The sequence below is a fragment of the Herpailurus yagouaroundi genome, unplaced genomic scaffold (genome assembly GCF_014898765.1).
Source record: "Herpailurus yagouaroundi ecotype Mexico unplaced genomic scaffold, PumYag 199, whole genome shotgun sequence".
NCBI lineage: Eukaryota > Metazoa > Chordata > Mammalia > Carnivora > Felidae > Herpailurus > Herpailurus yagouaroundi.
This window is the reverse complement of record NW_024412430.1, coordinates 17,938,883-17,953,795: the sequence shown is the minus strand read 5'-3', so window position 1 is coordinate 17,953,795 and position 14,913 is coordinate 17,938,883. Positions and strand designations below refer to the sequence as shown.

At 42.1% G+C, this 14,913-nt stretch overlaps 1 protein-coding gene across 1 annotated transcript in view; it reads left to right on the top strand.

The window, feature by feature from the left end:
* Window positions 1-14,913, top strand: part of LOC121013550 (contactin-associated protein-like 3) — a 195,015-nt gene that overhangs the window by 155,358 nt on the left and 24,744 nt on the right. Inside the window, exons 15-17 of the mRNA XM_040449262.1 lie at window positions 3,424-3,551; window positions 11,458-11,628; window positions 12,806-13,024. Of these exons, the coding sequence (XP_040305196.1) occupies window positions 3,424-3,551; window positions 11,458-11,628; window positions 12,806-13,024 (518 nt within the window). The remainder of the gene's footprint in view (window positions 1-3,423; window positions 3,552-11,457; window positions 11,629-12,805; window positions 13,025-14,913) is intronic.

Genomic DNA, 14,913 nt, shown 5'->3' with positions numbered 1-14,913 from the left:
ACTATCACTATATAATAATGCTTTTTAAGTTCACCAAAAAACCCCATAACAATCCTAAATTTGTTCCTGATAAAAATGAGTCAAAATACATATAGAAAATAATTTACCCAACTGAAAGAAGGAATATACAAATCGACCATTGTAGGAAGACATTTAAACATACATCTGTTAACAATTGGTAAATCATGTGGACAAAAATTATTAAGCATACAGAATATTTTTAAGTGAAACCAACAGCTTGTTTTGGTAGCCAGCTAAAATTATAGAATGTATAATTTTCTCAGGCACACGTGGCACATTTTATGTGCAAGTTGATTGTTCTGATATTCTGTAAAGCAAAACCCCCACATTTTGTAATAGTTGTTATCTTATGGGCAATTTCTCTGATTATAGCGCAGTTAGGTTAGAAATGAATAGGAGAGGGATAAAAAATCTACGAGGCATTTGAAAACCGCACATGATTAGAAACAAGGAAATGAAGATCACATTATTCCTAGAAAATATGGTTGTCGACCAGGAAAACTCAAGAGCATGTACAGAAACATTATGAAATTAATCAGAATTTATTTAGTAGGGCTACTTACTGAATCTTGGAATAACTGCATTCCTATGAAGAACGTGTTAAGTATAAGACGATATTATACAAACTACTCGCAAAATCAGCAAAAAGAGTGTAGTACTCTGGAATAAAGATGACACAAGTATGGAAAATTTTTAGGGAAAAGACATCGTAAAACTTTATTATGAGACTCTAAGAAGACATAAGCAAATGGAGGTATCACACAATGGCTGTGAGTGAGAAAAATAAGTAGTTCCTTGATTCCATGTAATGCCAGCGCCAAACATGTGCTTCGTGTTTGGGTCAGTGACAAGCTGGGAAAAAGTACATGGAAAAGCCATGGTAAATAACAACGGAAGACGGAAACAAGGAGAGGTGACGGGCCTTGCTGGACGTGAAGTGTCACGGTGCCGCAGTAATTCAACCGCCCGGGCTTGTCAAAGGGTTTGTCAAATAGAATAGCAAAACCCAAGAGCGAGCCTGGGAGCTCTCAAAATATGTGACTCTGGGTGGTGATAATTAGGTTGTCTCCAGTCTCTCTTTTCCCCCGAACAATTAGGAAATGTGAAAGCCGACCCAATATTTGTTCCCTGTGGCTTTCCCAACAATTCCGAGTCATGACAGCCCCGTTAGACTTCAAAAAGTCCCCCGCAGAACAGCCAGCAGTAAGAATGGTCTCTGGAGCGCTTGGGACTGAAAACAAAAGAGAAGTGGCTTTGGAAGTTTTCTTACTGAATGCTTGGAACCTATCGTGAGAAATCATCATCCCTAGACATGCAATGTTTCCAACTTTTGAAAACAATAGAGAAGCAAGAAGAAAACTGAGATATAACTAAATTAGGCAATTTCGAATGAATCTGGTGACCATGGCAATGAATAACATCCTACGGAAAGCGTAGGCAATTGGGAATGACCTGTGCTGATAAATTTTAAAGTCGGAGCTGTTTCAAATTTCCTCAGAATCAGGAAGTTACTTTACAAACAACGGAATGAGAAAAGAACTTAGTACAATATCTGCCTTCCTACACGCAGTTACCTTTTATGATTTTCCTTAAGTTTTTTTCAGGACTCTGTGCTTTGTCATTGCTAAAAACAGTTAAAAGTGTAGCTTTTTCACTGCATTATAAATGTAGCTTTTAAGTGGTTCTTTAAAATTCAGGGATCCTCAATGAATAACTAATACACTTATGTTTTTACTCTAGAATGTTCTACCAAAATAGCAATGACAAGAATTAAAATGCCTATTTGTAACACTGATTGATATTTAATACGAGGAATTAATTCGGTGCATTATCCCCACATTTATATAACAAGATATATTTTCAGATTGACTCCCCCCATAATCCATGGAATCTTCTAGCTGGTGACCACTTGTTCCCAACAAAGCCAGGAGTTATGTGTTTGGGATGTGTGCTTTCACCCACAGAAATTGCAGGGCTTTAACCAGATAAAGCCATGCGGCTTTATTTAGTCTGGTTTTTGGGAAACACTCTGATTGAAAAAAAAAATTGTTTCTTAACTTTCAGGATATCTAGTTCAAATTTTTCATGTCTTACCATAGGCACTGCCAGTCACGTTGTTGCATTTTTTAAGCAAAATAAAAATGTTAATAATTTTCAACTTTCTACCTTAAAAGAATTACTTTGATGCCTAATCAGAACTGGAATAATTAGCTATTAAGTTATGCAGATTCTTTTTTGCAGCAAAGCTATTGGGCTGAACCGTTTGAAATGGCTGATTGTTTCGACTTGCAAAATTGTCAGTTTCAAGTGCTTCCATTTGTACCTATAAGAGTGAGTGGTGGCTTTGTAATTGTTTGGCATGAAAACTTCCTAGGTTCTGCACAGATACAGGGCATCAGAATGACACATGAGACGAATTATTAAATCAAAAGTACAATTGTATATTGAAATATACAGTAAAAATATGAACAGCTTACAATGTGCAGAAAAATCTTTCTTTGTCCAGAGAGGTGGTTGGTGGTCAGCTGGCTTATTACCCAGGACCTCTGGCCCTTATTCTAGTTTTTGTTGTATTGGAACCATAGCTACGAATGCTGTCTTAAATAATTCACTTACATGATTTGGTTATATTACAATTATATTTTTGTTATAGTCATAATATCTGCTAGGTTTCTTGGGGACATTGTTCGTGGTTTTTATGTCCACGTCCCCAAAACACAGGGCCGGGCAAGTAGAAGCTGTGTAGTAAGTGTTGGTCGAATGGATGGATGGTGACAGCCATGGACAAAGCACTTCCCATGAATTATCTCATTTATTAATTTTAAGTGCACATTGTATCATCCTTTCGATTTGGTTTCGAATCTGTATTTTGTTTTGGGGTTGGTTTGTTTTTTAATTTGTTTTTAAATTTATGGCATCAATAAATAAGGAAATGCCTAGTAACTGCAGTAGGAATTTTGGAAAATATAGTAAAAAAAAAATCTAAGAATTGAAAACCTAAATCTTGTCAGTCAGTTTTTTGTTTTTTTTTTTTTTTTAATGAAGCCAGACAGATCTTGCATGTGTAAGTTCTGCATTTAAATCTTACATGGCGGCTAAATTGGAAAGAGCAGTGAACTGCTTAATTGCAGTGAAAGTGTAATCTCACGCCAGCATGAGGCTCATGATTTTGGACCTGGCCACTTTTCTTCTCTGGGGTCACGTAGACAAACAAAGGTCTCGGGTCCTCAGACGACCTTATTAAAATACGTTACCGTGTAAGCGGTCAGATGGGCCGTTTGATTTCCCCACTGTTACATAGTCACACATTTAGCTAAATACCTTCTTGAACTGCATTGAAAGACTGTTACTTTTCCGGGTATCATTGAGAATAATGTTAAGGTGGTCGTATTTGTTTTGTAGGACCAGCGACACAATAGTCCTTTCCCATAAGGAGCACCTGCCGGTCATTCAGGTTGTGATGAGAGACACAGGCCGACCACATTCAGAAGCCGCGTATGCGCTGGGGCCTCTGCTCTGCTGGGGGGACAGTAAGTAGCGGGAAGAGGAACTGTCTTGACCCCTGAAAACGCGTGTCAGGGTTTCAGGAGAAACGCAGCTGCCCACGTTCGTGAAAACACTACCTACCCTGATAATCCATATTTCATTAGAAATGTGTTAACTTAATAAACGAAGTGTGTGCTGTCGTCGTGACTGAGGAAGAAAAGTGAGAAAATGACATTACCTTTGGAGTAGTGACCTTTCTGCAGTATTGAAATCAGACTCTTGCTGCGAATACTCATGGAATCGTCTGAAATATTCTATCACCTGGTCAGCAAACATCTAACGTATACAGCTAAGTATAAGGCACTTGGCTGAGTGCTGAGATGCCTAAAATTGGTAAGATGATGAGAAATGGGGTGACAGGACCCATCAAGTGGACCTGTTCGTTCGTACCTGTTGGCAATTCTGCAAACCTCAGTGGTTCTGACCACTTACCCCTCCAGCTACATCTGGATTTCTTTCGTATCCTTCCTTCTCTCAAACTCATTGAAATAAAATACATCGGTTCTGCATTTAATTTACCTCTTTCTAACCCCTCAGACCTTCTCCTCCGTCACTCCCTAGAAACTGCTTTTTCCAGCTCACCAATGAGACCTCGATGTTGCTAAATCCAAATTTTATTCTCCGGTGTTGTCTGAGTTGACCTTTATCGGCCACTTTGGTCTCCTTTCCTGGTTCGCCTCCTTACTGCCAACATACCGCAACATTCTGGGTTCCCTCCATCTTCCTTCACTTCACCAGTGGCATCGTGTTTTGGGGTCCCCCGAGCTTCAGCCCCCCTTCTCTCTGCCCTCCAGCTGTTCCCAACAGGCCCATTGGGGACATTGGCATAACGCGTACCACACTGATGTCAGTGAGTCCCCTGTCTACACCTCAAGCCCAGTCTCCCTGAACTCCCAACCCTGGCATCCAGCTGGCTGTTCGGTACCTTGGCTTGTATTTCCCTAGGCATTGCGAAATCAGTTTGTTGAAAATGAGGGGAAAAGTGTTTCCGCAACAACCCTCTCCACCTCGGTACACAGCAACTCCATTCCCCCTTTGCTTAGACTGAAAACATGGCGGTCACTCACAACGTCTTTCTTTTCCCAACACACATCTAATTCACCCACAAGTCGTGTTGTTTCCAACTTCAAAATGGATCCAAATGCACCTTCATGACCACCAGCACCTGGGTTGTTGCTGCGGCTTCGCCGGCCTGTCTGCTGCTGCCTTTTCCCCACCGAGCTGATACTCCACCTGACAGCCAGGCGCCCAGGTCAGGCCATGTCGGTCCTCTGCCCCGAACTCTGCAGTGGCACTCACGTCAGAGGAGAGGCCAAAGCACAACGTCCACCGAGGCTGTGGCCTTCTGAGCCCGTGGAGCCACACAGCCCATCCCGTAGGAGATGTTGCCTTGTGAAGAAATTCTGACACTTCTCAACCTTGCTATTGAGAAAAAGTAAGCGTTTCCTATCTCGGACAACGTCAGTTTTGAGACGTGGAAAGTCAAAATGTGAAGAACGTAGTCACGTGCCTTGACTGAATGGTAGCAGGAAGAGATTTTTTTCCACTTGTGATCTTAAAAGGCAGACCACGGTTCTGTTTCTGGATAAGATGAAGTTAGCACGCCCCGGCTCCCCTCTCCCCAAGGGTCCCCCTCTAAAACCTGGACAGGATGCCTTGAAGCAGCCGTCTCGGGACGCTGGGAAGCAAATAGCAGCAAGAAAGAGAAACCAGAATGCACCGTTTACGTTTCCCCCCAGCATCGCTCGGCCTTGGTCCCAGATGCGGACTTGGGTCACAGATAGACAGGGTTCCAAGAGAAGCCCTCTAGCCCCGACCGGAGGAGAGAACAGAGGAGTCCCAACTCTCAGGGAATGCAGGGATGCCAGTTCTCTCTTTTTCTGGTGTTTTCTGAGGCCCCAGTCCCCAGGCAGAGCCATGGAAATAGCAACAGAAGTTGCTCCGGGAGCTCACAAGAGCCAGAACTTCAGAAAGGACCTTTTGCTCTGAATAGGGCAGCTTTGGTTCAGAGACCATAGGCGGACTCCCGTTATTTTTGTTTTCTTTCTCTTCTCACCCGTCGCTTGGCGATGGACGTGGTCGAGTCGCAGAGATGCATAGAGCACACAAGGGAGCAGGCTAAAAACGACCCTTTTTCTGGTCCCGTGATTGAGAAGGGAGACCAGGGGACCAGAAAGTACCTGGAAGGGCCCAGAGAGGGAACCGTTCAGGAAGGCGTGCCATACGTCGTTTACGAAGTCCTGGGCTCACCTCAGAGCTACTGGATCTGATCCGAGTGGAACTGACCCGAATCCCAGACCACAGAAGTTGAGAACTGAGCGGAGCGGCTACCACCCAAGACCCAGACTGGCCACTGGGTGGCGCATGAGGGAGGCAGATCTGAATAGTACTGCAAAACCTTTGCAAACTGGACTGCCATTAGAGACAGCCCACAGAAGGCCCGTTGGAATGTGTGGCCAGATCCTAACCAGGCCGACTACCTGCAAAATAACTAAATGAATAAAAAATAAATTAAAAAGTATAAAAAAATAAGATACATACAGGTAGATATAGATGCGTATATATATATATCGGTATCTATATACAGATATCTTTATCTGTATATAGATATTGAAATCTATATGTCTATATTCAACATGCTCCACAAACTTTAAACAAAGCCTGGAGTTTGTTAATATACTATTTAAAATATCTAGGAAATAATCCAAAATTACTTAGCACAAAGAACCAGGAAAATCTAAGCTGGTTTAGGAAAATACAATCAACAGATACTAATGCAAATACGATACAGAGGTTAGAATTATCTGATAGAGTTTGAAACCGCTATTACGTAAGAGCCCTAATAAGTAATCATAAACACTTTCTTAACAAATGGAACAAGAGCACTTCATCAGAGAAATAGGCTCTATAAAGAGCTAAATGAAAACTTTTGAACTGAAAAATACAGAAACTGAAATAAAAGATGCCCTAGAAGGGCCAAATAGCAGATCTGAGATGAAACGGTCAGTGACCTTAAAGATGAATAGAAATGATTCAATCTGAACAAAAGAAAGGAAAAAAAACAAATCTAGAAACGAACAGGGCCTCAGGGAACCATGAGTTACCAAGAAAAGATCTAACATTCATGTAATTGAATACTCAGAAGCAGACAGAAGAGTGTGGTACCGGAAAAAATATCTTAAAAAAATAATGGCCGAAAATCTTCCAAGTTTGGCAAAAGACAGACTTGAGAAATTGAATGAACTTCAAACGGGATAAACTCAAAGAAATTCACGTCCAGACACATCGTAATCGTACTGCTGCGAATAAAGGCAGAAATTTTTTGAAATCAGCCAGAGAGAGTAATGCGTCCTCTATAAGTGAACACCAACCCAAATGGCAGTGACTTTCTCATTAGAAATATGAAAGCCAGAGTAAGTGGTAGAACATTTCTCAAGTGCTAAAAGTAAAAGGTTGTCAGTCCGGAATTCTATATTCAGCAAAAATCTCCTTCAGGAATGAAGATAAAATAAAATTCTCAGACGAAGGGAAGCTAAAAGCATTCGTTACCAGAAGATGCTTTGAAAGACTTTCTAAAGGAAGATTCAGACAGAAGGGAAATGATATCAGGAGGCAATCTGGGACATCAGGGATAGAAAAACAGCATTAAAATTGGTAAATATCTGGGCCTCCTGGGTGGCTCAGTCAGTTCAGTGTCCGACTTTAGTTCAAGTCATGATCTTGCAGTCCTTGAGTTCGAGCCCTGCGCCAGGCTCTGTGCTGACCGCTCAGAGCCTGGATCCTGCTTCAGATTCTGTGTCTCCCTTTTTCTCTGCCTCTCTCCAGCTCACTCTCTGTCTTTCTCAAAATAAATAAATAAATAAACATTAAAAAAAAACTTTTAAAAAAATGTTTTAAAAAATATTTACCCAGATATGGTAAATATCTGGGTAAGTTTAACAGACTGTTCTACTGTTGAGTTATGTAAAAATATCTGAGGGTTAAAAGCAAACAATACAACATTTCATAGAGTTTTTAATGTGCACAGATGTAATACGTTTAGCAACAACAACATAAAGGGGAGCAGGGAAAGTGACAGAATTGTTGGTGACATTTTTACAAATCAGCCAAGGTGGTTGAAATGGAGATTCTGAACAGACTGTAAGTACATGTAAATACTTATACTGTAAGTATATGTAAGTACATATACTGTAATTTCTAAAATAACCAATCAAGGAATAGTTATGGAAAAATAAAAACAGAATACTAAAAAATGTTTAAATAACCCAAAAGGAGACAGAAAAGGCGAAGCAGATGAAAAAAAGGGTGTAACAAACAGGAAGAAATAAAACGGTAGAACCAAATCCCACATGTCGACATTTGTATTTGATGAGATTGGTCTAAGTGAACCAGTTGAAAGACCGATTGTTACAAGTCAACTATGTATTGTGTACAAGAAACTCACTTCAAATATAATGACATCAGAAGTTTAAAAATAAGGACAGGAAAAGACACACTGCCTAATTACTAATTAGAATAAAGCTGGACTTTCTATATTAAAATCTTTGCTTGAAAGCATAGAAAATTAATAGACACAAGAAGTGATTAAGAGGACATGAGAATCTTAAATGGGTGTGCTAATAACTGAGCTTCAAACTACATAAAAGCAACAACTGCCAGGATGGAAAGGGGAAATGGACAAATTCATAATTATAATTAGAGAATCCAATATGCCTCTCTCATTAACCTATGCAACTAAGAGAGGGAAAATGAGCAAGGGTACAGAAGCTTGAATGTCGCCACAAAACCAACAGAATCCGATGGACATTTATGGAACTCCCTCCCAACAGTACAATACACATTCTTTTCACATGCACACGGATATAGCGTATTCTTTGTCACAAGAAAACTTTAGCAACTACCAAATAAATCATACAAAATGCATTCTTTGGCATCAATGGATTAAACTAGAAGTAAGTAACAAAGACAGTGAGTGTCTCCACAAACATTCAGAAATTTAACCCCGAACTGTTAACTAATAAACGAGTCAAGGAGGTCTCAAATGGATATTATGAAACATATGGACCTGTATAATAAGGAAAATCTAACATATCAAAATGGTGGGGTACATTTATGGCGGTGCTTATAGGGGTATTTATAGCATTGAATGCTTGTGTTTTGGAAAAAAAATTCAACTCTATAAGCTTTTACCATAAGAAACTAGAAAAAGAAGAAAAAGTAATTCAAAGTAAGCAGAAGGAAGGAAATAATAAAGATATGAAGAGAAAGCCATTCCATTAAAAGCAGACCAATAGAGATCTATAAGAGGAAAAAATATTTTTGAAAGATCAATAAAATGGATAAATCTCTAGCAGAACTGTTGAAAGAGAAAAGAGAAAAATTACCAATGTGAGGAGTGAAAGCTGGAGTATCACTACAGACCCCACGGACATCAGTAGCATAATAATGGCAATCTCCAAACAACTCTACACACATACATTTTCCAACATAGATAAAACAGATCGATTCCTTGAAAACCACTAACGACTAAAACTCACTCAAGATGAAACAGACAACTGGAACAGACCTAAAAGTAGTCATGGAATTGAATCCAGTCTGAGATGGTTTTGCTGGTGAGTTCTCCCAAAGAAATAACACCGTATTTGCACAATCTCTTTTGGAAAATAGAAGAGGAAATTCTTCCCAAAATTACGTGAGGCCAACGTGGCCCCGATATCCAAACTAGACAAAGAAAATGCAAAAAAAAAAAAAAAAAAAAAAAAAAAAAAAGATAACTACAGATAGCATCATCACAGACATATTTGCAAAAATCGTCAACAAAACATTAGTAAATAATCCAGGAATATGGGGCACCTGGGTGGCGCAGTCGGTTAAGCAGCCGACTTCAGCTCAGGTCACGATCTCGCCGTCCACGAGTTCGAGCCCCGTGTCGGGCTCTGGGCTGATGGCTCAGAGCCTGGAGCCTGCTTCCGATTCTGTGTCTCCCTCTCTCTCTGCCCCTCCCCCGTTCATGCTCTGTCTCTCTCTGTCTCAAAAATAAATAAACGTTAAAAAAAATTAAAAAATCCAGGAATATATGAAAGAATGATACGTCGACACTGACGGATTTACCCCAGGATGCAAGACTGATTCAGTGCAGCTGATCCTGGGACAACACAGGTTTGGACTGTGCAGGTGCACTTATATGCACATTTTTTCCCCCAATAAATCAGTACAGTCTTGTAAATATTTTCTCTTCATTATGGTTTCCTTAATAATATTACGCTTTCCCTGGCTTACTTTATTATAAGAATACGGCATTTAATACATATAACACACAAAGTATGTGTTGACGTTACCAGTAAGGCTTCCAGTCAACAGTAAGCCATTAGTAGTTAAGTTTTGGGGGAGTCAGAAGTCACACATGGATTTTCAACTGTGCAAAGGTCAGTGCCTCTAACCCCCTGGTTGTTCAGGGGTCAGCTGTGTTTGGAAATCAGTCAATGTAATCTACCATTTTAACAGTTGAAAGAAGAAAAATCCCACCAGATGCTTTTTCTGCATCAATTGATAGAAACACAATAATTCGTATTATGATTATATCATGAATCAATGTGGTAATTTGTATCACGATAGCATCCACAATGAAATTCTTAGCAAACTACGAATAAAAGGGAACTTCTTCATCCTAATAACGAGTACGCCTATCCAGAACACCTAGCATAATTATTGGTGAAAAACTGATCCCCGCCTTCCCCCCGCAAGACTGGGAACAAGATAAGGATATCCAATCGCACCACTTCTGTTCCACAATTTCAATCATACTAGAAGTCGTAGCCAGTGCAATAATGTACGGAAGGAAGGGAGAAGCATACAGGTTGGAAAACAAGAAAGAAGACTATTCACAAACACGTGCTTGATTGGCACGAGTGTTTATAGAAGCTCTGTTTGTAAATGACCGAATCTGTCCACTAAATGTGGACAAAGAAATGGCGGCCCCATCCACCTGGTGGAATACTACAGAATAGTAACAACAAGTGGCAACCCGAGTGAATCTCAGAGGCTTTATGCTGAGTGAAAAAAAAAGCCAATGTCAAAAGGAAAAGGCAAAACGAGAGATCATGGTAGGCAGGGCTTGGGGGTGGGTGGAGGGTGTGACTATAAGGAAATAGCAAGAGGGAGTTTTGGGGGGATGGAACTATTCTTTATCCTGATTTTGGTGATGGTTGTACAAATCCGTGTGTGTACTTAAAAAAAAATCTTTTTAATGCTTTAAATTATTTTTGAGAGAGGAGAGAGAGAGACAGAATGCAAACAGAGGGGAGAGAGAGAGAGGGAAACACAGAACTAGAGGCAGGCTCCAGCCTCTGAGCTGTCAACACAGAGCCCGACCCAAGGCTCGAAGTCGTGAACTGCGAGATCATGACCTGAGCCGAAGTCGGACACTTAACTGAGCCACCCAGGCGCCCCTCCACGCATGTATTAAAACTCATGTAACATCAATTTTTCTCTAAAAGTCAATTTTACTCTATGATAATTTCATTTTTTTTTTAGGTTTATTTATTTATTTTGAGAGAGAGAGTGCGAGCAGGGGAGGGGCAGAGGAAGGGAGAGAGAGAATCCCAAGCGGGCTCTGCACTGACCGAGCAGAGCCTGACGCAGGGCTCAAACTCAGGAACCCTAAGATCATGACCTGAGCCAAACTCCAGAGTCGGACGCTTAATCGGCTGAGCCACGCAGGTGCCCTTCTATGATAATTTTAAAATAATATTGTTCTCTTTAAAAAACACAGGCCGTTTCCAGTGATTATCTCCCCTGATGGCATTTAACAGCAAAAAATGCTAGAAATCCAAAATGTATTGTTTGTTGTGTTTCATCGCTATTGTCGCTGTCTTTTCTTTTTGGAAACAGATTCATTTTGGAACTCGGCTTCCTTCAACACGGAGACTTCATACCTTCATTTCCCTACGTTCCGCGGAGAGTTCAGTGCTGATGTGTCTTTCTTTTTTAAGACAACAGCTCCTTCTGGGGTGTTTGTAGAGAACCTGGGGATCACAGACTTCATCAGGCTAGAGCTACATGGTGAGTCGCCCCCCGGACGAAGCCTCCAGGCGCTCAGGAGTTAACAGTGACCCCTTTGAGAACCTAACTCCTGCCACATTGCGATGTGCTGTCACTTGTATTTCTTTCGTAAATACTAAGGTTCTATTATTTTGCTTCGCTATTTTTAATAGAGAGGAAAACAGTGAGTCAGAAAACACATACCAGTCTGTGGAGCAGCACTTAGCTGCCCTAACTGTGTGTGGGATCAGGCTATTTAAAACCAAACTGGTCAAATAACTCACTACGTTGCAGAATCACTTCATTTAATTGACTGGTTACATCACTTACGCATGTACCTCAAAGCGCAGTTCCTTACTTCAGAGTTTCTTGTAGTGGGGCGCCTGAGTGGCTCAGTGGGTTAAGCATCTGACTTCAGCTCAGGTCACGATCTCACGGTTGGTGAGTTCAAGCCCTGCGTTGAGTCCCGAGTAGGGCCCCCGCCTCTGGCTCTGTGCTGACAGCTTGGAACCTGGCTCCTGCTTCAGATTCTGTGTCTCCCTCTCTCTGCCCCTCCCCTGCTTACACACACACACACACACAAACACTCTCTCTCTCTCAAAAATAAATGAGCATTAAAAATTTTTGGGGTGCCTGGGTGGCGCAGTCGGTTAAGCGTCCGACTTCAGCCAGGTCACGATCTCGCGGTCCGGGAGTTCGAGCCCCGCGCCAGGTTCTGGGCTGATGGCTCAGAGCCTGGAGCCTGTTTCCGATTCTGTGTCTCCCTCTCTCTCTGCCCCTCCCCCGTTCATGCTCTGTCTCTCTCTGTCGCAAAAATAAATAAATGTTAAAAATAAATAAATAAATAAATAAAGTATATGAAGATTTAAACCACCTTTAAATAAACCCACTTATACATCTGAAGCCAGCTAATACATTAGTTTTCTTCCTCTAGGTGACTATCTCGACTCTTTAGGGTTTTTAGCAAGATGGACAGTCTGCTCTGAGCAGGAATGTGTTAAAATCGCTTTGTTTCTCTTCCTCCGGGATACAGATTTATCTTGCCCTCCAAGCCAGCTCAGCGTGACACATGCGTGCACCCGTGTCACTGTCTTGTGCTTTCATAAGGGGCATGTCATGGCACTTGCCTCCTGTCTTGATAGACTGAACTTCCTCCCCCGTGACCCAACCGAGTGACGCTCCGTATCTGTATTTGCAGCTCCCTCGGAAGTGACCTTTTCCTTTGATGTGGGGAACGGACGTTGCGAGGTCACGGTGCGGTCACCCACCCCCTTTAATGACAACCAGTGGCACCACGTGAGGGCAGAGAGGAATGTGAAGGAAGCGTCGCTTCAGGTGGACCAGCTCCCCAGCGAGACCCAAGCTGCACCTGCCGACGGGCACGCGCGGTTGCAGCTCAACAGCCAGCTCTTCGTGGGTGAGTGCGGCCGGTTTCTAGCTGAGCGGTGTGGACCCAGAGAAAGTCCTAACTGGACAGGCGGTGACGGCAGCCAGCAGACTTCTGTCTGCGCCTTGGGCCGAGCGCCCATGTGATAGCATCCCTTTCCCCAGATCGTTACTATCGTTCCCATAGACTGTTGTCATTGATTACGGCCTCCCTAGATTTCCCAGTCTCAAAACTCCGAGAGCAGAGACACCCTGTCCGCGGTGGACTCACTCCCAGGCTTGCGCGCAATCGCACCGATGACTCGCATTTGTTTTTGTTACTTCTTGTCAATAGGACTTCCGTTAGCAATTTTCATCCGAGTCTCCCGCTCCCCGTCTCAGGGAAGTTGGAGAACCTGCCTTGCGATCGTGGCGGGGCTCGCCAAGTGTCCCCTCACACGCAGACCGGAGGAGACTCGCGTGGCCGTGCCCCCCAGGACCACGCCAGCCGCGGCTCCTCAGCGCCGCCCTCCTGCAGCTCAGTCCTTGCAGACGCCAGGTTCAAAAGCGGACTCTGGCTCCTTATCCTGGGTGCCCGTTCTTTAAAGATCAACGGCTCTGGGGAGTGGGAATCTTCCCCTTTCATTTGCTTGCTCATTTTTTATAATTTTTTCTCTTGCCCACGGGGAAAGTTAAGTTTTGCTACGTGGCTTTTCAGACAACTCTGTTCTAATTTGGAAAACGAGCAGATTACTGAAGTAGCTCTTACTTGGTCATTTTTCATGTATTTTCAAGTAAATAAGGATGCGGTCTAAATTAAACACTGATCTAAATCACAAATTAGCACTCAGTGTGCTTTGCCAGGGGATACCTACAGCATCTGGAGGCTGGTGCCGTGTGGGGAGTTCGTGAGTGTGTGTGTGTGTGTGTGTGTGTGTGTGTGTGTGCGCGCGTACAACCCATGGCCCCATAAACGTCTGCTTCCAGCACAGTTCTTACCGGGTAGGCTTCACATCAAGTCGCGACGCTGGAGCAAATGAAATAATTTTATTTTCTGATTTGTAATGCTGAAGACTGACTCATGGAATTTCTAGGAACAGAGTTTGCATGAGCGTCTACCTAGAAGTAACATTTCCACTGAGATGTTTCTAGAGCCTGAGAAGCTAGCGGAACATTCTGATCTGGCGTATGTACCCCAGGCCCACTGAATCAGAGTCCCTGCGAATGAACCCCACCTCGGTTCTTAGCATGCATTCTAGGTGACTCCTGGGCACCCAGGTGTGAGAATAGGCTCCCATGAGACATGATAGAAATACAGAGAGTTACAGTGTTCAGTTAGTGTTACTCCCCCTGATCTGAGAGCTGGATTTCATGGATTTGTCATTGATGGCACGTCTAAGAAGGGTTGCTATTACATATATAATTTATTATATACATATGTATAACAAATATATAACAAAAATGTATACATAACAAACGCATATACAGATTTTAATGTATATTACATATGTTCCATATATACAACAAAACTCTTGTATATTTTACGTATACCTATATATACATACATGCATAATTGTATATTTTAATATACGCATTTGTAATATATATCCTATTGCAAAGATTTTCACCTATGTAACTTTACTGTGCACCTCATAGTTTCTATGCTTAAACATTAAAAAGGATAAGTGGTCTTCTGTTTTTTATGAAGGAAGCAATGTAAAAATGTAGAAATCTTTCTAAATCAAACTCGAAGAAGTATTTTTAAAATTTTTTTAAAGTTTATTTCTTTTTGCGAGACAGAGCGACGGAGCACAAGTGGGGGAGGGGCAGAGAGAGAGGGAGACACAGAATCCGCAGCAGGCTCCAGGCTCCGAGCTGTCAGCACAGAGCCCGATGGGGGCTCGAACTCACAAACCCTGAGATCATGATCTGAGCCGAAGT